The sequence below is a fragment of the Asterias amurensis genome, chromosome 2 (assembly GCF_032118995.1).
Source record: "Asterias amurensis chromosome 2, ASM3211899v1".
Lineage (NCBI taxonomy): Eukaryota > Metazoa > Echinodermata > Asteroidea > Forcipulatida > Asteriidae > Asterias > Asterias amurensis.
This window is the reverse complement of record NC_092649.1, coordinates 21,667,496-21,690,238: the sequence shown is the minus strand read 5'-3', so window position 1 is coordinate 21,690,238 and position 22,743 is coordinate 21,667,496. Positions and strand designations below refer to the sequence as shown.

At 38.6% G+C, this 22,743-nt stretch overlaps 1 protein-coding gene across 1 annotated transcript in view; it reads right to left on the bottom strand.

Moving 5' to 3' along the window:
- Positions 1 to 9,889: 9,889 nt before the first annotated feature.
- The window catches only part of LOC139933978 (slowpoke-binding protein-like), a 30,733-nt gene continuing 17,879 nt past the window's right edge, over positions 9,890 to 22,743 (bottom strand). Inside the window, exons 9-14 of the mRNA XM_071928227.1 lie at positions 22,391 to 22,497; positions 21,162 to 21,265; positions 17,423 to 17,473; positions 15,857 to 15,922; positions 14,948 to 15,045; positions 9,890 to 12,236 (exon numbers count right to left, since the gene is read on the bottom strand). Coding sequence (XP_071784328.1) covers positions 11,939 to 12,236; positions 14,948 to 15,045; positions 15,857 to 15,922; positions 17,423 to 17,473; positions 21,162 to 21,265; positions 22,391 to 22,497 — 724 coding nt within the window. The 3' untranslated portion in view covers positions 9,890 to 11,938. The remainder of the gene's footprint in view (positions 12,237 to 14,947; positions 15,046 to 15,856; positions 15,923 to 17,422; positions 17,474 to 21,161; positions 21,266 to 22,390; positions 22,498 to 22,743) is intronic.

Here is a 22,743-nt window from a genome sequence, read left to right as displayed (position 1 = left end):
GAGCCCTTCCACTGGGCCACTGCTCCTTCTTACTAATCATGTGTTCGAGTTTAATTTTAAACCTTCGTATCAACAATTTTAAATTAAAAGTTAGTAAAAGAACACCCATTATTCGAACCCAGTACCTTTGGGTATGGAGTCGGGAACCCTTCCACTGGGCCACTGCTCCTTCTTACTATTCATGTGTACGAGTTTAATTTTAAACCTTCGTATCAACAATTTTAACTTGAAAGTTAGTAAAAGAACACCCATGATTCGAACCCAGTACCTTTGGGTATGGAGTCGGGAACCCTTCCACTGGACCACTGATCCTTCTTACTAATCATGTGTTCGAGTTTAATTTTAAACCTTCGTATCAACAATTTTAAATTAAAAGGTAGTAAAAGAACACCCATTATTCAAACCCAATACCTTTCGGTATGGAGTCGGGAGCCCTTCCACTGGGCCACTGCTCCTTCTTACTATTCATGTGTACGAGTTTAATTTTAAACCTTCGTATCAACAATTTTAAATTAAAAGTTAGTAAAAGAACACTCATTATTCGAACACAGTACCTTTGAGTATGGAATCGGGAACCCTTCCACTGGGCCACTGCTCCTTCTTACTAATCATGTGTTCGAGTTTAATTTTAAACCTACTCATCAACAATTTTAAATTAAAAGTTAGTAAAAGAACACCCATTATTCGAACCCAGTACCTTTGGGTATGGAGTCGGGAGCCCTTCCACTGGGCCACTGCTCCTTCTTACTAATCATGTGTTCGAGTTTAATTTTAAACCTTCGTATCAACAATTTTAAATTTAAAGTTAGTAAAAGAACACCCATTATTCGAACCCAGTACCTTTGGGTATGGAGTCGGGAGCTCTTCCACTGGGCCACTGCTCCTTCTTACTAATCATGTGTTCGAGTTTAATTTTAAACCTTCGTATCAACAATTTTAAATTAAAAGTTAGTAAAAGAACACCCATGATTCGAACCCAGTACCTTTGGGTATGGAGTCGGGAGCCCTTCCACTGGGCCACTGCTCCTTCTTACTGTTCATGTGTACGAGTTTAATTTTAAACCTTCGTATCAACAATTTTAAATTAAAAGTTAGTAAAAGAACACTCATTATTCGAACCCAGTACCTTTGGGTATGGAGTCGGGAACCCTTCCACTGGGCCACTGCTCCTTCTTACTAATCATGTGTTCGAGTTTAATTTTAAACTTTCTCATCAACAATTTTAAATTAAAAGTTAGTAAAAGATCACCCATTATTCGAACCCAGTACCTTTGGGTATGGAGTCGGAAGCCCTTCCACTGGGCCACTGCTCCTTCTTACTAATCATGTGTTCGAGTTTAATTTTAAACCTTCGTATCAACAATTTTAAATTAAAAGTTAGTAAAAGAACACCCATGATTCGAACCCAGTACCTTTCGGTATGGAGACGGGAACCCTTCCACTGGGCCACTGCTCATTCTTGCTCATCAAGTGTTCGTGTGTAATTTAAAACCTTCGTATCAACAATTTGAAATTAAAACTTAGTAAAAGATCACCCATGATTCGAACCCAGTACCTTTGGGTATGGAGTCGGGAGCCCTTCCACTGGGCCACTGCTCATTCTTACTATTCATGTGTTCGAGTTAAATTTTAAACCTTCGTATCAACAATTTTAAATTAAAAGTTATTAAAAGAACACCCATTATTCGAACCCAGTACCTTTGGGTATGGAGTCCGGAGCCCTTCCACTGGGCCACTGCTCCTTCTTACTAATCATGTGTTCGAGTTTTATTTTAAACCTTCTCATCAACAATTTTAATCTAGAAGTTAGTAAAAGAACACCCATGATTAGAACCCAGTACCTTTGGGTATGGAGTCGGGAGCCCTTCCACTGGGCCACTGCTCATTCTTACTAATCATGTGTACGAGTTTAATTTTAAACCTTCGTATCAACAATTTTAAATTAAAAGTTATTAAAAGAACACCAATTATTCAAACCCAGTACCTTTGGGTATGGAGTCGGGAACCCTTCCACTGGGCCACTGCTCCTTCTTACTATTCATGTGTACGAGTTTAATTTTAAACCTTCGTATCAACAATTTTAAATTAAAAGTTATTAATAGAACACCCATTATTCAAACCCAGTACCTTTGGGTATGGAGTCGGGAGCCCTTCCACTGGGCCACTGCTCCTTCTTACTAATAATGTGTTCGAGTTTAATTTTAAACCTTCGTATCAACAATTTTAAATTAAAAGTTAGTAAAATAACACCCATTATTCAAACCCAATACCTTTCGGTATGGAGTCGGGAGCCCTTCCACTGGGTCACTGCTCCTTCTTACTATTCATGTGTACGAGTTTAATTTTAAACCTTCGTATCAACAATTTTAAATTAAAAGTTAGTAAAAGAACACTCATTATTCGAACACAGTACCTTTGAGTATGGAATCGGGAACCCTTCCACTGGGCCACTGCTCCTTCTTACTAATCATGTGTTCGAGTTTAATTTTAAACCTACTCATCAACAATTTTAAATTAAAAGTTAGTAAAAGAACACCCATTATTCGAACCCAGTACCTTTGGGTATGGAGTCGGGAGCCCTTCCACTGGGCCACTGCTCCTTCTTACTAATCATGTGTTCGAGTTTAATTTTAAACCTTCGTATCAACAATTTTAAATTAAAAGTTAGTAAAAGAACACTCATTATTCGAACCCAGTACCTTTGGGTATGGAGTCGGGAACCCTTCCACTTGGCCACTGCTCCTTCTTACTAATCATGTGTTCGAGTTTAATTTTAAACCTTCGTATCAACAATTTTAAATTAAAAGTTATTAAAAGAACACCCATTATTCAAACCCAGTACCTTTGGGTATGGAGTCGGGAACCCTTCCACTGGGCCACTGCTCCTTCTTACTATTCATGTGTACGAGTTTAATTTTAAACCTTCGTATCAACAATTTTAAATTAAAAGTTATTAAAAGAACACCCATTATTCAAACCCAGTACCTTTGGGTATGGAGTCGGGAGCCCTTCCACTGGGCCACTGCTCCTTCTTACTAATAATGTGTTCGAGTTTAATTTTAAACCTTCGTATCAACAATTTTAAATTAAAATTAGTAAAAGAACACCCATGATTCGAACCCAGTACCTTTGGGTATGGAGTCGGGAACCCTTCCACTGGGCCACTGCTCCTTCTTACTAATCATGTGTACGAGTTTAATTTTAAACCTTCGTATCAACAATTTTAAATTAAAAGTTAGTAAAAGAACACCCATTATTCGAACCCAGTACCTTTGGGTATGGAGTCGGGAGCCCTTCCACTGGGCCACTGCTCCTTCTTACTAATCATGTGTTCGAGTTTAATTTTAAACCTTCGTATCAACAATTTTAAATTAAAAGTTAGTAAAAGAACACCCATGATTCGAACCCAGTACCTTTCGGTATGGAGACGGGAACCCTTCCACTGGGCCACTGCTCATTCTTGCTCATCAAGTGTTCGTGTGTAATTTAAAACCTTCGTATCAACAATTTGAAATTAAAACTTAGTAAAAGAACACCCATTATTCGAACCCAGTACCTTTGGGTATGGAGTCGGGAACCCTTCCACTGGGCCACTGCTCCTTCTTACTATTCATGTGTACGAGTTTAATTTAAAACCTTCGTATCAACAATTTTAAATTAAAAGTTAGTAAAAGAACCCCCTAGATTCGAACCCAGTACCTTTGGGTATGGAGTCCGGAGCCCTTCCACTGGGCCACTGCTCCTTCTTACTAATCATGTGTTCGAGTTTTATTTTAAACCTTCGTATCAACAATTTTAAACTAAAAGTTAGTAAAAGAACACTCATTATTCGAACCCAGTACCTTTGGGTATGGAGTCGGGAACCCTTCCACTGGGCCACTGCTCCTTCTTACTAATCATGTGTTCGAGTTTAATTTTAAACCTTCGTATCAACAATTTTAAATTAAAAGTTATTAAAAGAACACCCATTATTCAAACCCAGTACCTTTGAGTATGGAGTCGGGAGCCCTTCCACTGGGCCACTGCTCCTTCTTACTAATAATGTGTTCGAGTTTAATTTTAAACCTTCGTATCAACAATTTTAAATTAAAATTAGTAAAAGAACACCCATGATTCGAACCCAGTACCTTTGGGTATGGAGTCGGGAGCCCTTCCACTGGGCCACTGCTCTTTCTTACTAATCATGTGTTCGAGTTTAATTTTAAACCTTCGTATCAACAATTTTAAATTAAAAGAACACCCATTATTCGAACCCAGTACCTTTGGGTATGGAGTCGAGAACCCTTCCACTGGGCCACTGCTCCTTCTTACTATTCATGTGTACGAGTTTAATTTTAAACCTTCGTATCAACAATTTTAAATTGAAAGTTAGTAAAAGAACACCCATGATTCGAACCCAGTTCCTTTGGGTATGGAGTCGGGAACCCTTCCACTGGACCACTGATCCTTCTTACTAATCATGTGTTCGAGTTTAATTTTAAACCTTCGTATCAACAATTTTAAATTAAAAGTTAGTAAAAGAACACCCATTATTCGAACCCAGTACCTTTGGGTATGGAGTCGGGAGCCCTTCCACTGGGCCACTGCTCCTTCTTACTAATCATGTGTTCGAGTTTAATTTTAAACCTTCGTATCAACAATTTTAAATTAAAAGTTAGTTAAAGAACACTCATGATTCGAACCAAGTACCTGTAGGTATGGAGTCGGGAACCCTTCCAGTGGGCCATTGCTCATTCTTACTATTCATGTGTTCGAGTTTAATTTTAAACCTTCGTATCAACAATTTTAAATTGAAAGTTAGTAAAAGAACACCCATTATTCGAACCCAGTACCTTTGGGCATGGAGTCGGGGGACCTTCCACTGGCTCACTGCTCCTTCTTACTAATCATAAGTTCGAGCTTAATTTTAAACCTTCGTATCAACAATTTTAAATTAAAACTAAGTAAAAGAACACCCATGATTCGAACCCAGTACCTTTGGGTATGGAGTCGTGAGCCCTTCCGCTGGGCCACTGCTCCTTCTTACTAATCATGCGTTCAGGTTTAATTTTAAACCTTCGTATCAACAATTTGAAATTAAAACTTAGTAAAAAAACACCCATGATTCGAACCCAGGACCTTTGGGTATGGAGTCGGGAACCCTTCCACTGGGCCACTGCTCCTTCTTACTATTCATGTGTACGAGTTTAATTTTAAACCTTCTAATCAACAATTTTATATTAAAAGTTAGTAAAAGAACACCCATTATTCGAACCCAGTACCTTTGGGTATGGAGTCCGGAGCCCTTCCACTGGGCCACTGCTCCTTCTTACTATTCATGTGTACGAGTTTAATTTTAAACCTTCGTATCAACAAATTTAAATTAAAAGTTAGTAAAAGAACACTCATTATTCGAACCCAGTACCTTTGGGTATGGCGTCGGGAACCCTTCCACTGGGCCACTGCTCCTTCTTACTAATCATGTGTTCGAGTTTAATTTTAAACCTTCGTATCAACAATTTGAAATTAAAACTTAGTAAAAAAACACCCATGATTCGAACCCAGGACCTTTGGGTATGGAGTCGGGAACCCTTCCACTGGGCCACTGCTCCTTCTTACTATTCATGTGTACGAGTTTAATTTTAAACCTTCTAATCAACAATTTTATATTAAAAGTTAGTAAAAGAACACCCATTATTCGAACCCAGTACCTTTGGGTATGGAGTCCGGAGCCCTTCCACTGGGCCACTGCTCCTTCTTACTATTCATGTGTACGAGTTTAATTTTAAACCTTCGTATCAACAAATTTAAATTAAAAGTTAGTAAAAGAACACTCATTATTCGAACCCAGTACCTTTGGGTATGGCGTCGGGAACCCTTCCACTGGGCCACTGCTCCTTCTTACTAATCATGTGTTCGAGTTTAATTTTAAACCTTCGTATCAACAATTTTTAATTTAAAAGTTAGTAAAAGAACACCGATGATTTGAACCCAGTACCTTTGGGTATGGAGTCCGGAGCCCTTCCACTGGGCCACTGCTCCTTCTTACTAATTATGTGTTCGAGTTTTATTTTAAACCTTCTCATCAACAATTTTAAATTAAAAGTTAGTAAAAGAACACCCACTATTCGAACCCAGTACCGTTGGGTATGGAGTCGGGAACCCTTCCACTGGGCCACTGCTCCTTCTTACTAATCATGTGTTCGAGTTTAATTTTAAACCTTCGTATCAACTATTTTTAAATTAAAAGTTAGTAAAAGAACACCCATTATTCGAACCCAGTACCTTTGGGTATGGAGTCCGGAGCCCTTCCACTGGGCCACTGCTCCTTCTTACTAATCATGTGTTCGAGTTTTATTTTAAACCTTCTAATCAACAATTTTAAATTAAAAGTTAGTAAAAGAACACCCATTATTCGAACCCAGTACCTTTGGGTATGGAGTCGGGAGCCCTTCCACTGGGCCACTGCTCATTCTTACTAATCATGTGTTCGAGTTTAATTTTAAACCTTCGTATCAACAATTTTAAATTTAAACTTAGTAAAAGAACACCCATGATTCGAACCCAGTACCTTTGGGTATGGAGTCGGGAGCCCTTCCACCGGGCCACTGCTCCTTGTTACTATTCATGTGTTCGAGTTTAATTTTAAAACTTCGTATCAACAATTTTAAATTAAAAGTTAGTAAAAGAACACCCATTATTCGAACCCTGTACCTTTGGGTATGGAGTCGGGAACCCTTCCACTGGGCCACTGCTCATTCTTGCTCATCAAGTTGTCGAGTGTAATTTAAACCTTCATATCAGCAATTTTAAATTAAAAGTTAGTAAAAGACCACCCATGGTTCGAACCCAGTACCTTTGGGTATGGAGTCGGGAACCCTTCCACTGGGCCACTGCTCCTTCTTGCTCATCAAGTGTTCGATCAACAATTTAATCAACAATGTTAAATTAAAAGTTAGTAAAAGAACACTCATGATTCGAACCCTGTACCTTTGGGTATGGAGTCGGGAACCCTTCCACTGGGCCATTGCTCATTCTTACTATTCATGTGTTCGAGTTTAATTTTAAACCTTCGTATCAACAATTTTAAATTAAAAGTTAGTAAAAGAACACTCATTATTCGAACCCAGTACCTTTGGGTATGGAGTCGGGAACCCTTCCACTGGGCCATTGCTCATTCTTACTAATCATGTGTTCGAGTTTAATTTTAAACCTTCGTAATAAGTTTTAATTTAAAATTGTTGATACGAAGGTTTAAAATTAAACTCGAACACATGATTAGTAAGAAGGAGCAGTGGCCCAGTGGAAGGGCTCCCGACTCCATACCCACAGGTACAGGGTTCGGATAACGGGTGTTCTTTTACTAAGTTTTAATTTAAAACTGTTGATGAGAAGGTTTTAAAGTACACTCGATTACTTGATGAGCAAGAATGGGCAGTGGCCCAGTGGAAGGGCTCCCGACTCCATACCCAAAGGTACTGGGTTCGAATCATGGGTGTTCTTTTGCTAAGTTTAAATTTAAAATTGTTGATACGAAGGTTTAAAATTACACTCGAACACATGATTAGTAAGAAGGAGCAGTGGCCCAGTGGAAGGAACCCCGACTCCATACTCAAAGGTACTGGGTTCGAATCATGGGTGTTATTTTTTACTAAGTTTTAATTTAAAATTGTTGATACGAAGGTTTAAAATTAAACTCGAACACATGATTAGCAAGAAGGAGCAGTGGCCCAGTGGAAGGGTTCCCGCTCCTTACCCAAAGGTAGTGGGTTCGAATCATAGGTGTTCTTTTACTAACTTTTTATTTAAAATTGTTGATAAGAAGGTTTTAAATTACACTGGAACACTTGATGAGCAAGAATGAGCAGTGGCCCAGTGGAAGGGCTTCCGACTCCATACGCAAAGGTACTGGGTTCAACGTTTAATTTAATATTGTCGATTAAATTGTTGATCGAACACTTGATGAGCAAGAATGAGCAGTGGCCCAGAGGAAAGGTTCCCGACTCCATACCCAAAGGTACAGGGTTCGAATCATGGGTGTTCTTTTACTAAGTTTTAATTTCAAATTGTTGATACGAAGGTTTTAAATTGCACTCGAACACATGATGAGCAAGAATGAGCAGTGGCCCAGTGGAAGGGTTCCCGACTCCATACCCAAAAGTACTGGGTTCGAATCATGGGTGTTCTTTTACTAAGTTTAAATTTAAAATTGTTGATACGAAGGTTTAAAATTAAACTTGATCACATGATTAGTAAGAAGGAGTAGTGGCCCAGTGGAAGGGCTCCCGACTCCATACCCAAAGGTACTTGGTTCGAATCATGGGTGTATTTTTTTACTAAGTTTTAATTTAAAATTGTTGATACGAAGGTTAAAAATTAAACTCGAACACATGATAAGTAACAAGGAGCAGTGGCCCAGTGGAAGGGTTCCCGACTCCTTACCCAAAGGTACTGGGTTCGAATCATGGGTGTTCTTTTACTAACTTTTAATTGAAAATTGTTGATATGAAGGTTTTAAATTACACTCGAACACTTGATGAGCAAGAATGAGCAGTGGCCCAGTGGAATGGTTCCCGACTCCATACCCAAAGGTACTTGGTTCGAATCATGGGTGTTTTTTTTTTACTAAGTTTTAATTTGAATCTGTTGATACGAAGGTTTAAAATTAAACTCGAACACATGATTAGTAACAAGGAGCAGTGGCCCAGTGGAAGGGTTCCCGCTCCATACCCAAAGGTAATGGGTTGGAATCATGGGTGTTCTTTTACTAACTTTTTATTTAAAATTGTTGATACGAAGGTTTAAAATTAAACTCGAACACATGATTAGTAAGAAGGAGCAGTGGCCCGGTGGAAGGGCTCCCAACTCCATACCCAAAAGTACTGGGTTCGAATCATGGGTGTTCTTTTACTAACTTTTAAATTAAAATTGTTGATACGAAGGTTTTAAATAAGACTCGAACATTGATGAGCAAGAATGAGCAGTGGCCCAGTGGAAGGGCTTCCGACTCCATACCCAAAGGTACTGGGTTTGAATCATGGGCGTTCTTTTACTAACGTTTAAATTAATATTGTTGATTAAATTGTTGATCGAACACTTGATCAGCAAGAATGAGCAGTGGCCCAGTGGAAAGGTTCCCGACTCCATACCCAAAGGTACAGGGTTCGGATGATCGGTGTTGTTTTACTAACTTTTAATTTCAAATTGTTGATACGAAGGTTTAAAATTAAACTCGACCACCTGATTAGCAAAAAAAAAAGCAGTGGCCCAGTGGAAGGGCTCCCGACTCCATACACAAAGGTACTGGGTTCGAATCATGGGTGTTCTTTTACTAAGTTTTAATTTAAAGTTGTTGATACGAAGGTTTAAAATTAAACTCGAACACATTATTAGTAAGAAGGAGCAGTGGCCCGGTGGAAGGGCTCCGGGCTCCATAACCAAAGGTACTGGGTTCGAATAGTGGGTGTTCTTTTACTTCTTTCAAGTTGTTGATACGAAGGTTTAAAATTAAACTCGAACACATGATTAGTAAGAAGGAGCAGTGGCCCAGTGGAAGGGCTCCCGACTCCATACCCAAAAGTACTGGGTTCGAATCATGGGTGTTCTTTTACTAACTTTTAATTTAAAATTGTTGATACGAAGGTTTAAAATTAAACTCGAACACATGAATAGTAAGAAGGAGCAGTGGCCCGGTGGAAGGGCTCCCGACTCCATTCCCAATATGGGCGATACTTTACGGTTATATCTCCTTTTCTTTGGGAATGTGATGGTAACAAAAATCACATCCATCATTTTCCTTTTAGGTTTGTCGTGTTCTTTCTTGCTTTATTTTAAGTTCCATTTTGTGTATTTTTCTTTCTTCAAATGATATGTTAAAAATGTATATCAAAACAAAAACAGTATGCTCAAGAAGTGTCTTTATTGCTCCTAATTACAAAAGTTATTATCGTATATTTACAACCAGTCTTTATGTTACCAAATCTCTGGAACTTTTAAATGATGTTTGTTAACTGAAAATTGTCAAGTCTTCGGACTTGTTTGTATTTGACTGCATGATTTTTCATATTTATAACAATGTGGCAGCAATTCGAAATTGTGTCTTGTTTGCTTTAACTGCAGCCTTAGTATCAGCTGACACTTTAGCACAACCTTTCAAATTCTGCTTAGTCAGTTTAAATTCAACAAGTGGAAGGCTTATAGTTATGGTTATGCACTTGGCAGTGGACACTATTGGGAACTACTCAAAATAATTATTAGCATAAAACCTTACTTGGTATCGAGTAATAGAGAGAGGTTGGTAGTATAAAACATTGTGAGAAATGACTCCTTCTGAAGTGTAGTAGTTTTCGAGAAAGAAGTAATTTTCCACGAATTTGATTTCGAGACCTCAAGTTTAGAATTCGAGGTCTCAAAATCAAGCATCTGAAAGCACACGACCGATTGAGGTCAAATTTTCACAGGTTTGTTACCTTATGCATTTGTTGAGATACACCAAGTGAGAAGACTCATATTTGACAATTACCAATAGTGTCCACTGCCTTTAAAAGTGTTTTTGTTTAATACAGCCCATCCGCTGCTGTGTAAAATGCATTGTTTGTCCGATGTAAAGATAAAAATCGAAGGCGATTAACCTTTTGAAGAATCATGTTGTTGACCACTCCTCACAGCCGACCTGTGGCCAAAACCAGAGCCCATCTTGATAAAGATATACTAAGCATACTTCATGCTATAAAGAATTGGGCACCAGTCACAACAATGTAAAGTTCGTTGTTTTTTTTGTGTTTTTTTAATGATCTTCCCATCAAGGGAACTCGGCACACTCCCACAAGGGATAGATGGACTTTTCGAGCTGGTAAGCACTTTCTGTTTGGACTTTTCGAGCTGGTAAGCACTTTCTGTTTGGACTTTTCGAGCTGGTAAGCACTTTCTGTTTGGACTTTTTGAGCTGGTAAGCACTTTCTGTTTGGACTTTTCGAGCTGGTAAGCACTTTCTGTTTGGACTTTTCGAGCTGGTAAGCACTTTCTGTTTGGACTTTTCGAGCTGGTAAGCACTTTCTGTTTGGACTTTTCGAGCTGGTAAGCACTTTCTGTTTGGACTTTTTGAGCTGGTAAGCACTTTCTGTTTGGACTTTTCGAGCTGGTAAGCACTTTCTGTTTGGACTTTTCGAGCTGGTAAGCACTTTCTGTTTGGACTTTTTGAGCTGGTAAGCACTTTCTGTTTGGACTTTTTGAGCTGGTAAGCACTTTCTGTTTGGACTTTTCGAGCTGGTAAGCACTTTCTGTTTGGACTTTTTGAGCTGGTAAGCACTTTCTGTTTGGACTTTTTGAGCTGGTAAGCACTTTCTGTTTGGACTTTTTGAGCTGGTAAGCACTTTCTGTTTGGACTTTTCGAGCTGGTAAGCACTTTCTGTTTGGACTTTTCGAGCTGGTAAGCACTTTCTGTTTGGACTTTTCGAGCTGGTAAGCACTTTCTGTTTGGACTTTTTGAGCTGGTAAGCACTTTCTGTTGAGCCATATTTGTCTGTGCTTTATAGCGAGTTTGTGTGCTTACATGCTTTATCCAATTGGGCCCTTGTGGCCACAAGGACAACGCTTTGCAAGCATTTTGGGTGCAAGGGAGCTCGATCATTCTAATCTCATTAGCACTAACAATAGGTTGTACTACTACTCATTTGACTTTATTAAATGATTGTTCTACACAAAGTATAAAACATTTTGAACATATTTGTCTCTTTCATTAATTTGTGTTTCTCTTAAAAAACTCATAAAGTACACCACACCTTTGTGTGTGCATTATGTACCCTTAGAAAGGGACAACTGTGTGTCACATTTTGAATGCGGCATAAGCTACAGACAAACAGACATGTGCATAGTTGATTATTGACTTTGCTTGATGCATAGTGGAAAGACAAGTGAAAACATTTTAGTCTATATCACAAAACCAATCTGCATAAACCTTTCATGCCATTTCAATTCTACTTGTTTTCTTAAGAGCGATGCCTTTTTGAATATCACTAAGAAGAGCACTCCTTTCTCTGGAGACCGATGGGACATCTAGCTGGCTAGGTTTAGAAGTAATCACCTTTACAGTCATCAGAGGAGGGGGTGGGGGAATAACAGGATGGGTTGAATGAATGCTGGAACTGATCCTAGTCTCATTGGTAGGAGGTGGGATGTTGTTAAGATGTGACTCTGTGGATAGGGTTGTCTCTGCCTGATTGCTTTCAAGAGATGGCTGTGGAGATGAACGTCTTGGCCTGGACAACAAAGAAACAGATCAAAGTCACCTTAAAAGTTGTTTGAAACAATAAATTCTTTTCTTTAAAGACAGTGGACACTATTGGTGATTGTCAAAGACTAATCTTCTCACTTGGTGTATCTCAACATATGCATAAAATAACAAACCTGTGAAAATTTGAGCTCAATTGGTCGTTGAAGTTGCAAGATAACAATGAAAGAAAAAAACACCCCTTTGTACTTGAATTTATGACCTCATAATCTAATTCTGAGGTCTAGAAATAAAATTTGTGGAAAATTACTTCTTTCTAAAAAAATTATGTTACTACTGAGAGAGCCAATGTTTTATACCATCAATCTCTCCTCATTACTCGTTACCTAGCAAGGTTTTATGCTAATAATTATTTTGAGTAATATTTATCAATAGTGTCCACTGCCTTTAAACCAATTTTGAAATGTCTCGCAGTAAGGATATCAGTAAAGGAGGTAAAATAATGTGCTCTACTGAACATCAACAGTTATGGGAACACTTAGTTAGAATTTGAATTGATGCTAATTGTATTACATAATGTCGGTTTATTAATACTGTGCACACCAGCTTGCTGAAACTGATATCATTTGTGTGTGTACTTAGTCTCTAGTGCAAGCCAATCTGCAATTTGTGTGTGTACTTAGTCTCTAGTGCAAGCCAATCTGCAATTTGTGTGTGTACTTAGTCTCTAGTGCAAGCCAATCTGCAATTTGTGTGTGTACTTATAGTGTGTAGTGCAAGCCAATCTGCAACTCCAATTGAAACCAACTTACTCTCGAAATGTAAAAGAGTGAAAAACACCACTCTTTACATTTCGAGTTGTCCCTCACAGAAATAGGTCTTTCAAAAGAGTGGCGGTTATGTCACTCTTTTAGGGGGGCTTCAGTCCAGGACAGAGTGACAAAAATGCAATGTGTTTATTCCCCATCCTAACATTAACGTTGCAATGCGTCTAGCTTTCAGTCCAACAGACGTCGGCGGTGTACAAACGTTTTTCTATGTGGCCGGGTATTTGTTCCAAAAACAATTGACAGTCAATAACTTCATACAAACGTCATTCACCCAACCGCTATTGTGTGGTAAACTTTGAGGGTTTTTATTGAGAGAACAACGACCTCTGAAGTGTTCTTTAGGCGGAACGTATTTTAAAAGGATGGGGTAATAATTTATTTTTGTATTTGCCTCTTTTTAGACCTTTGTGATTCATAAGTGCTTTGGGAACTGTCATCTTTGGTAGGACAAGAGTTTTATATTATTGTTACAATAAACATTCAAATCGTATTAATTGTTATGGCCTCTTTTTAGCAGTTGCTTTTAAAAAGTATTATGGGAACGTAGCATTATCTTACTAGGATATGATCTGTATTTGTTTGTAAGGCCAAATAAAATAATACAACACTAGCCTAAAAAAGTATGGGAGAAACCACATTTTATTTTATTGAATTATTTTATTGCTTCAAAACATTGGGTCGGAACTGTTGTTAAAATCATGTTTGCCCTTGCATGAAACTTGCGCGTAAAATCAACGATGTCCAAGTTCAAACTCGAAAATCTCTCAAAATGACATGCACAGAAAATTAGCCCAAAAATGCGACCGCTCCGAGGTCTGTAAATTTAATCACGCAACACAAAAGCAGATATCATGCCTATAATCATTGTTACTGTGCATGGGACAATAAATACAAGAAACATTGAACGCTAGAGGACGTTTTGGAACAATGTAATAGCGTGAGGTTAAACGCCCTCTATTGGTAAAAATTACGCGAACCAGCAATAATGGCATTGAGACAAGACTCGACATGTCTGGGCATGCTTGGGACCCGCACAGTCACGTGGGAATTTTTGTGCATTTCAGGCAGCGCAAATGCATGGGCGAAGCGCAACCCGTCGCTGAACATCGTTCATTACTGTGCCCACATTGTCTGTCGTTGAAATGTAGACTGGGCCCCCGTCTTTATCCGCTAAAGACAGGTCCCTGCCACTAGATCCAGTAATTCCCATTGGATACAATGGTATCATTGGATACATGCAGTGGCATAGACGCCCAAATAGTCACTGCTCTCAAGTCCGCAATGGAATTTGACTGCGTATCTAAAATGTGAAATGACTCAGGTCAGAGGTCAAACTACACGCCGGTTTTGCAATTTTTGAGGCCGGTCTCTGGCGTTATTCACGAGCCTCGAAGAATGGCGTCGGACGTTCAGGCTAGTTGAAATGTAACTGTATCAGCAAGGATCCTCGTTGTGGGATGTTGGATGTCCAAGCTAGGGAGGCATTGTGTTCATGTTGCAAACAAAATTAACTTCAGACGTGCGTTGGCCATTGTTTCTGCCCGCTGATATTAACAATATACAGCTTTGACTGATTGGATGAAGGTCGATATACGTAGGTTCTCAAAGGCAACAAATTACGTCTTTGTGTCAATGTACCGACAACGGGTGACACCAGGCGTTCTTTTGTGTGCGGTTAAACGTGCGCCTTGTGCGGCGGTGCGCCTTGTCTGCTGACGTTTGAATTTTTTCGGGTCATTTTAGCATCCTGCGCCTCGTCCGCAGAGCGACTTATCCGCAGGAAAATACGATAGTTATTTGGGTTTTTAGACATAAGGAACTTAAAACAAAAAGAATCATCAAACCAAGAATTGAAGTTTAAAAAACAAACTGAATTAAAAGAGCAAACACTTGTGTGTAGTTGATTTACCTTGTATGTTTAGATGCTGGTCTAAATGATTGACTCTTGAGAATACGACCCTTCTTGACTGCCTTAAGGAGTGATCTCATTGCAGACGTAAGCTGAATCTGGAGTCAATATACAACATAAATTCAAATATGTATTCAAATATAACAAACTGGTAGGAGTAGAAAAGTATATAGTCTCCTGAGGTGTTTGCTGAAACACCATTCTACAACATCGAACCATTTGCGAGTTAGATTTTAATATTGTATGGTACAAAGATGGCGTGATCACAAGTTACCACTTCAGACTATAGAGTGTGGAGTCAATACATAATATATAAATGAGGTGATCACTGAAACATCATTCTACAACAATTCATGTGGTTCCATATATAACGTGTTATTCATAGATTCCACACGACTTTCTCTAGCAGGAAACAAGAATTAAATAATATGGGCTAATAGGAGACTCTCTAATGCTAGGTGGCAGCAGACTTATCGGGTAAATTTCCATTATTTACGTAGTTCTAAACATGCGCATAGTTCTGAGAACAATGGATTTACCCGGTAAGTCTGTTGCCCTCTTCTGTCCCAGAAAGTCACCCATTACTGAAAGCCATCATTGGATTCAGTTGTGGCAAGTTAACTGGTACCAATGAGCTAGCACTTTAGTGATGAAACAGTCTTTTAGAATGTTCACGACATGACAGTTAAAAAGTGACAATATTTCTCAACCATTTTCAGATACTTTGCGTGAGGTAATGTATCTATAATAGCAGGAATTTCCCCTCTTATAAATGTGTTGCAAAATACAATAGAAAAGTACTTATGTTTAATACAAAAAACATAGATGTTGTTTTAATTTACCTGTTTTTATCATTTTATATTTATAATTTAAAAACAAATTTTACTTGATGGAACGTCATCCATGTACCTCAGTTGCTGGTTTCCTTTCAAGAGCCTTCAGCTTAATATTTTGAAAAAATTCATGCTCCATAACCTGCAAAATTGAATGCAATACATTTACATCTGATTAAAAAGAGTTTTTAATAAATTTAAGCAAAGTGTACATTTAACAGTTGGGGGGCCATTCTGAGTAGTCAATGTAAACAGATTCAAAATTGTTTTGATCCACCAGCCACAAAATGTTTAAATATTGAATGACTTCATCATATAATCTTAAAGGTTCTGGACACTATTGGTTATAGACTGTGCAAGTCTCGCGTGGATTTGAACTTCCGGGACCATTGTGGTCCCAACCTTATGGAGTTTTACGTTGGGGAGATTTTGTTTCGTCCTTTACTTTAATTTAATGTAGTTTATGACCGTAAAAATGACATATGTTGTTAAAAATGTAATACTAATTAACATCATATATAAAAGTAAAAATAAACCCAACATAATAACAAAGAAAAACCGTTATTTAAACTTGACCTCGGGTCAGGTTACTTGGTAAAAATTAAGAATTTGTGCCCATCTCCAATTCCGAAACTTACGCATATGTTTGTTTTGGTTGCGCGAGGTGAAAAGCCTTTCCAGAGGTCGTTTAGGCGTCGGCTTCCTCTTTAAACTGCGTCACGCGTTTATCTAACGCCCTTGTGACCATCTTGCGTCCGCGTATAAACCAGCTTTGAGTAGTTTCACATTCGGGCGTAGATTTACAAAAGGGGTTTCAAACAATTTAAGATAGCTAAAACATCCTTGTCCCAGAGTTTTACTTTTGTCTATACATAGACTCCGATAATTGTGTATTTGTCAAAAAGCTAAAACTAATTTAAACAAGCTCTATAGGGTATTTTTGTTGTTCAGATTCGGCATATAAGAATAAATAAAGCAAAGATTTTATTCATAAAAAAATAAAGTTCTTCAGTTGTCGTGTTTTCTTGCTTCGGTGGGCGCGAGACTTGCACAGTCTCTTGTCAAGGACCAGTCTTCTCACTTGGGTATCTCAACATATGCATAAAATAACAAACCTGTGATAATAAAGTTGTCACACGGAGTTGTGTGCTTTCAGATGCTTTCAGTGACCAGAAGTAATAATGATGAAAGCGCTTTGAGGCGCCCTTCGGTGTGAAAAGCGCTATATAGAAACTAGTTACTATTATTAGTTTTATCCTTTCCGTATCAATTCTTTGAAATTTTGTAGATTTAATTATATGTGAAATTGGAAAATAAATAAAAATAAAAATAATATTAATAATGAAAATAACGATTTCTTTTATAGCACATTTCACAATAACCACCTCAATGCGCTTTACAGTAGTGCCCAGCAGTTGACCTCACCAAACACTAGGACTAATACTATCTCCACTTAGGTCTAGTAACTCGTCCCAACATATGATAAAGGCTCAATGCGTCCTAACATCTTTGGATATAGGCTAAATATTATCCTAAATTAGGAAGAGTTTGGTGACATCGACATCTAAGCCCAATAAAGCTGTCATTCACTAAAAAACATAATTGAAAATGTAAATAACTGTTAAGTTAACAATATTCTTACCTCTTTTAAACTTGGATAGGTTTCGTTTACATCAAATATAAATTCCAGGACCTTCACAAAAGAAAAAAAACATCCTATAATTCTTGTCATGTTCATTTGTATTGGACAATGACTGATACTGTTATCCTTTAGCAATTAAGAGAAGAGAGTATATACAGCCTAAACCCAGATGACCTACAGCTGTTAGAACTCAGCCATAAGACCTACAGCCATTAGATCTACAACCATTAGACCTTAAGCCATAAGACCTTCAGTTGTAAGACCTGTAGCCATAAGACCTACAGCCATAAGACCTACAGCCATAAGACCTACAGCCATAAGACCTTAAAGGCCTACAGTTGTAAGACCTAAAACCAAAATTAGATCTACAGCCATAAGACATACAGCCATAAGACCTACAGCCATAAGACCTACAGCCATAAGACCTACAGCCATTAGACCTACAGCCATGGACCTACAGCCATAAGACCTACAGCCATTAGACTTACTGTTGTCAGACCTACAGCCATAAGACCTACAGCCATAAGACCTATAGCCATAAGACCTACAGCCATAAGACCTACAGCCATAAGACCTACAGCCATAAGACCTACAGCCATAAGACCTACAGCCATAAGACCTACAGCCATAAGACCTACAGCCATTAGACTTACAGTTGTAAGACCTACAGCCATAAGACCTACAGCCATAAGACCTTAAAGGCCTACAGTTGTAAGACCTAAAACCAAAATTAGATCTACAGCCATAAGACATACAGCCATAAGACCTACAGCAATAAGACCTACAGCAATAAGACCTACAGCCATGGACCTACAGCCATAAGACCTACAGCCATAAGACCTACAGCCATAAGACCTACAGCCATAAGACCTACAGCGAGCCATAAGACCTACAGCGAGCCATAAGACCTACAGCCATTAGACCTACAGCCATGGACCTACAGCCAAAGACCTACAGCCATAAGACCTACAGCCATAAGACCCACAGCCATAAGACCTATAGTTGTAAGACATACAGCCATAAAACATACAGCCATAAGACCTAGCCATAAGACCAACATCCTTTGGTGTTTTCAAAATCGGAAAGATCAGGAAATACCTGGATCAAGCCTCAACAGAGCGTTTAGTACATGCACTTGTCTCATCAAGGTTAGATTGCAACAATTTTTCTCTATGGCCTTCCAACAAATTCAAAAAAATGCTATCGCGCCCAAGTATATCTGTGACAATTACTCTCCATATCCGTTTCCGAACGCAATCTTTGTTCTGCCTCACAACTTTTCTTTGAACATGGACCTCGCACAAAAACTAACTATGGTGACCAAACTGTCACGGTTGCAGCACCACGATTGTGGAAAGTCTACCCCAGGACATTCGTGTTTCATGTTTCAAGAGAAAGTTGAAAACCTATTTTTCTTTTAAACTGAACTGATCGCCACTTGATGAACATTATTTTTTCAGCATGTCTCTTTTTTAATAATGCCTATATTACCCTTTGTCATGTAAACTTTTTAGTGTGCATTTTGCGGTTGCAGAGGAGATCTTACCCTTTTTGTCAATTTTGTCTCCTTTTTACTGTATGTCTTACAACTGTAAGGCCTACAGCCATAAGACCTACAGCCATAGGACCTACAGGGTTTGGTGTGATGGTTGACCATTATTTATGAATGTTCACTTCAATGCAGACATTTCCATGCATCAGTGTATCACGACTGATGTATCTTGGACTAATAATAGTCCGGCAGCCCAGAGCTGCGTGTGGCGCATGGACCCCCAGCAAAGAGGCAAAATAATGGGCTGAATCAAACATTGTAGGTACCACTTGAAACAAAGTGGAAATGGTTTTTAACATGATACTTAATAAAAAGTATCGATGGCCGATACAAATTTTCTGCCGCATAAGACACCCCCTCCCCCATATATTTAGTGTACAAACCTATGGGTTGAAATTATCCAGTTGTCAAATCAGCTCAAATTTCCATAAAAACTTTGGCTAACTGTTCCACTATGGCTAAAGTGCACACACACCAAAAATTAAATCCATACTCCAGATCCTTTCCAAGATACAGCCTCTTAAAATATGCTAAAACCTCCCGTTTTTGGAGCTCCGCCCCCGGCCGACCACGCGCGTCATGGTGTTTTTTTTTCTCCAAACTTTTTAAAGTTTGAGCTCTTAAAAGAGCTCATATTTAAATAACGACACCAGCTGTAGGGCTGAAAAGTTGTATGTTATTTAAGTTGTGGCCCTAGATTCATAATTTGGCTGCAGTGCAGGGGTCTGCAGTGGCCAGACTGTTTTTTTTCTTCTGAAAATGCATAATGCGCTTATAAACTCAGTGGATCCAGTATCTTTTCTATAGATTCTCCATTGTTTTAACCTTGCAAACCTCCCATCCCACCATTGTCTGGAATTAACAACCTTGCTTGCTGATTCGTGACTCGGTTTCGGATAAGTGTTGCTAGCGTAGCGTCCACTTTCACCTCTATTGATTGTATGCCACAAATAACGACTTGACAGGCTGTGCAGGTATTTCCTTTGTTGGTTTTTGAATTGTTCTCGTTATAAAAGGGTTTTCTAACAATGTTTTGCTCGTAATGGGTCGCCCAAACTACATGTACCTCTTAATAACTGTGTTCTCGCTACTACCGTGCTCCTATAATCAATATACTAATGATTGAAACATGCATGGGCCCAATGCAGCCAAATTATGAAACTATGCCACAACTTAAATAGCATACCCCTTTAGAGCCCTATACAGCTGTTGTCATTAAAATAAATTTTTGTCACTAAAATAATGTGTTTTGATGAGTAGAATATGAAAAAACAGTTTGCTAAGGTTCTAAAAATTTAGTTACCCTTTTATTAACAAATTTAAAAGTAGACCCGACCCGAGAGGGCGCTGTTTGTGATGTCAATCGAGGCGCGATATTTGAAGCATGACGGCTCGAAGTGTTTACTGCACAGCGCTGGAAAAGACGTCGAACCGGACCACTTTGCAAACTGACCCCATTTTTAGTTGTGTAGCAGCAATATACCAGCAGCAATTGTTTGTCAACTTCCAATACTTAGGGGAGCTCATATTGATTGGTCACCCAAAATAAACCATGCTATACGAGTTTTACCGTACTAAATACATAATTCAGTTGTTCATAGCAAGGGAAAATTCTGACTGTGAAATAAAATGAACCATGATTAGTTTGTGAATGCTATGAATGTCGCTAGAGCGATGTTCGTGCGTGTGTACAACAGTACCACGATGGTAAAGCCCATGATAAGTAAAATAGCACCTGGGGATAGCATCGCACAATGGTAATGCGCATGACAAGTAGAACAGCTCCCGGGTCATCTTGGTCATGAATATGTATGAGGCATAGTAATGTGTATTAACTTCCAGCACGCGCAATCCACCAATCAGAAGCTCGAACTGGAGGGTGGTATAAAAACCTTTAACCTACTCACAGTTTTAATATTGCACACTGCAATTGTGGGTGTCGAAAAGGGACAGTGCAAATTAAATTCTAAACTATGTGCGCGTGCATGCTGTTGGTTGAAATTTTAAACGTTGCACATTGTACTGGGATTGGAAGAAAATTTTGTTATAACACGCCAATGGGATACGGAAAAATACAGCGCAACTTGACCTTCAGCCTCGTTGGATATGGGACGCAGAAGTGCTACATTTCTCTGTATTCCACTCGCGCTTTTGTGATAACTTATTTTAAGAATGAAAATGGCTAACCTGAACAACTTGTTGGTGTTTCAATAGTTTAAAGTGTGTCCTATCAGGTATAATCACTGTATCCTCCAGGGCTGAACCAGCTCCCATCTCATAAACCAAATGACCTGCAAGTATTTATTCATTCCAAGGATGACAAAGCTTCAAATCAGAACTAATATGCAGAAAATTACGAACCTGTGAGAATTTGAGCTCAGTTGGTCGTCGAAAATGCGAGATACATGTAATAATGAAAGAAAAACACCTTGTCACACGAAGTGGTGTGCTTTCAGATGCTTGATTTCGAGATCCAAATGCTAATTTTGAGGTCTCAAAATCAAATTCGTGGAACTTTTCTTCTTTCTTGAAAACTACAGCCGTTTCTCACAATGTATTATGCTATCAACCTCTCCCATTAATTACTTGTTACCAAATAGGGTTTTGTGCTAATAGTTATTTTCAGTAATTACCAATAGTGTCCACTGCCTTTTTAAACATAAATACTACAATTCTTAGCTACTCTAGCTTGAAATTGTTTGCATAAAGATGTACCGTATCTGGGATTTCTAATGTTGTTTTAATGACAAGTTTATAAAACTTTCCTTTGACCAAATTATTTGTTTAATTGGAGACTTCAACATGCATGGAATAGGTAAAGCTTCTAGTACATGTACCCCAATTGTAAAATGAGAGTTAAAGATGCTTAAAGGAACATTACAGAATTGGTAAGAAAACAAAATCGTGAAGATCACAGATTTTACATCAAACTTACACGGTCTAATGATGACGATAGTAGAAACAATCCCTTGAACTGTTTCAGTCTGAAATGTCATAGTTGATGAGAAATAAATAATTTGACTTTGCGTTTGGAGTTTATTGCTCAGTGAGCAATTTATTCATTTTTTCGTTTGCATCAATGTCATGCAAAATATGTAATCGGTTTTCCCCTATTTTCTTGTGACCCAGATGGCTGATTGATCTCAAACTTCTACAGGTTTGTCAGTTTATGTAAATGGTGGATTACAGAAAGTACTTACACTGCCAGCAACTGTTTTGTTAGCAAAACCAATTCTGTAATGTTCCTTTATCACAAACACACACAAAGAAAGTAAACTTTGATTTGTGCACACTTGACACCAAGGTAACTCTCATTGTGAATCTATCTATCACACTTAAAACTTGATCAGATCTAAATAAAGACTGTGGTCTTTGAATAAGCATATTCTGCACTTTGTGTACAAGTTACGACTTACCAAAGGCAATAGTGTCAAATGCTTGTGGGATCTGCTTGAGTTTCTTGCACAGGTTGGGGAAGAGTCGAGAGGTATGCCCAAGAAGAATGTTTTCATACCCTGATAATCTGTGCACAAAGGAAACTACTGATAATAATAGCACTGGTGGGCAGTGATTTTTTTTTCAATACAGAAGTCACGTGCATTAGACTTTGCATGAAGGGCAAATTGATAATCAAGTTTGTCCTCCCTTGGATGGAGAAAGACTATGCTCAGTACACTTATCTGAGCTACCCCACCTACTCTAGTGACTTCATGGCCATGATCCAGCACCTTGGTGTGTCAGCCCTTTAGCTTCACATCTCAGACAGTTC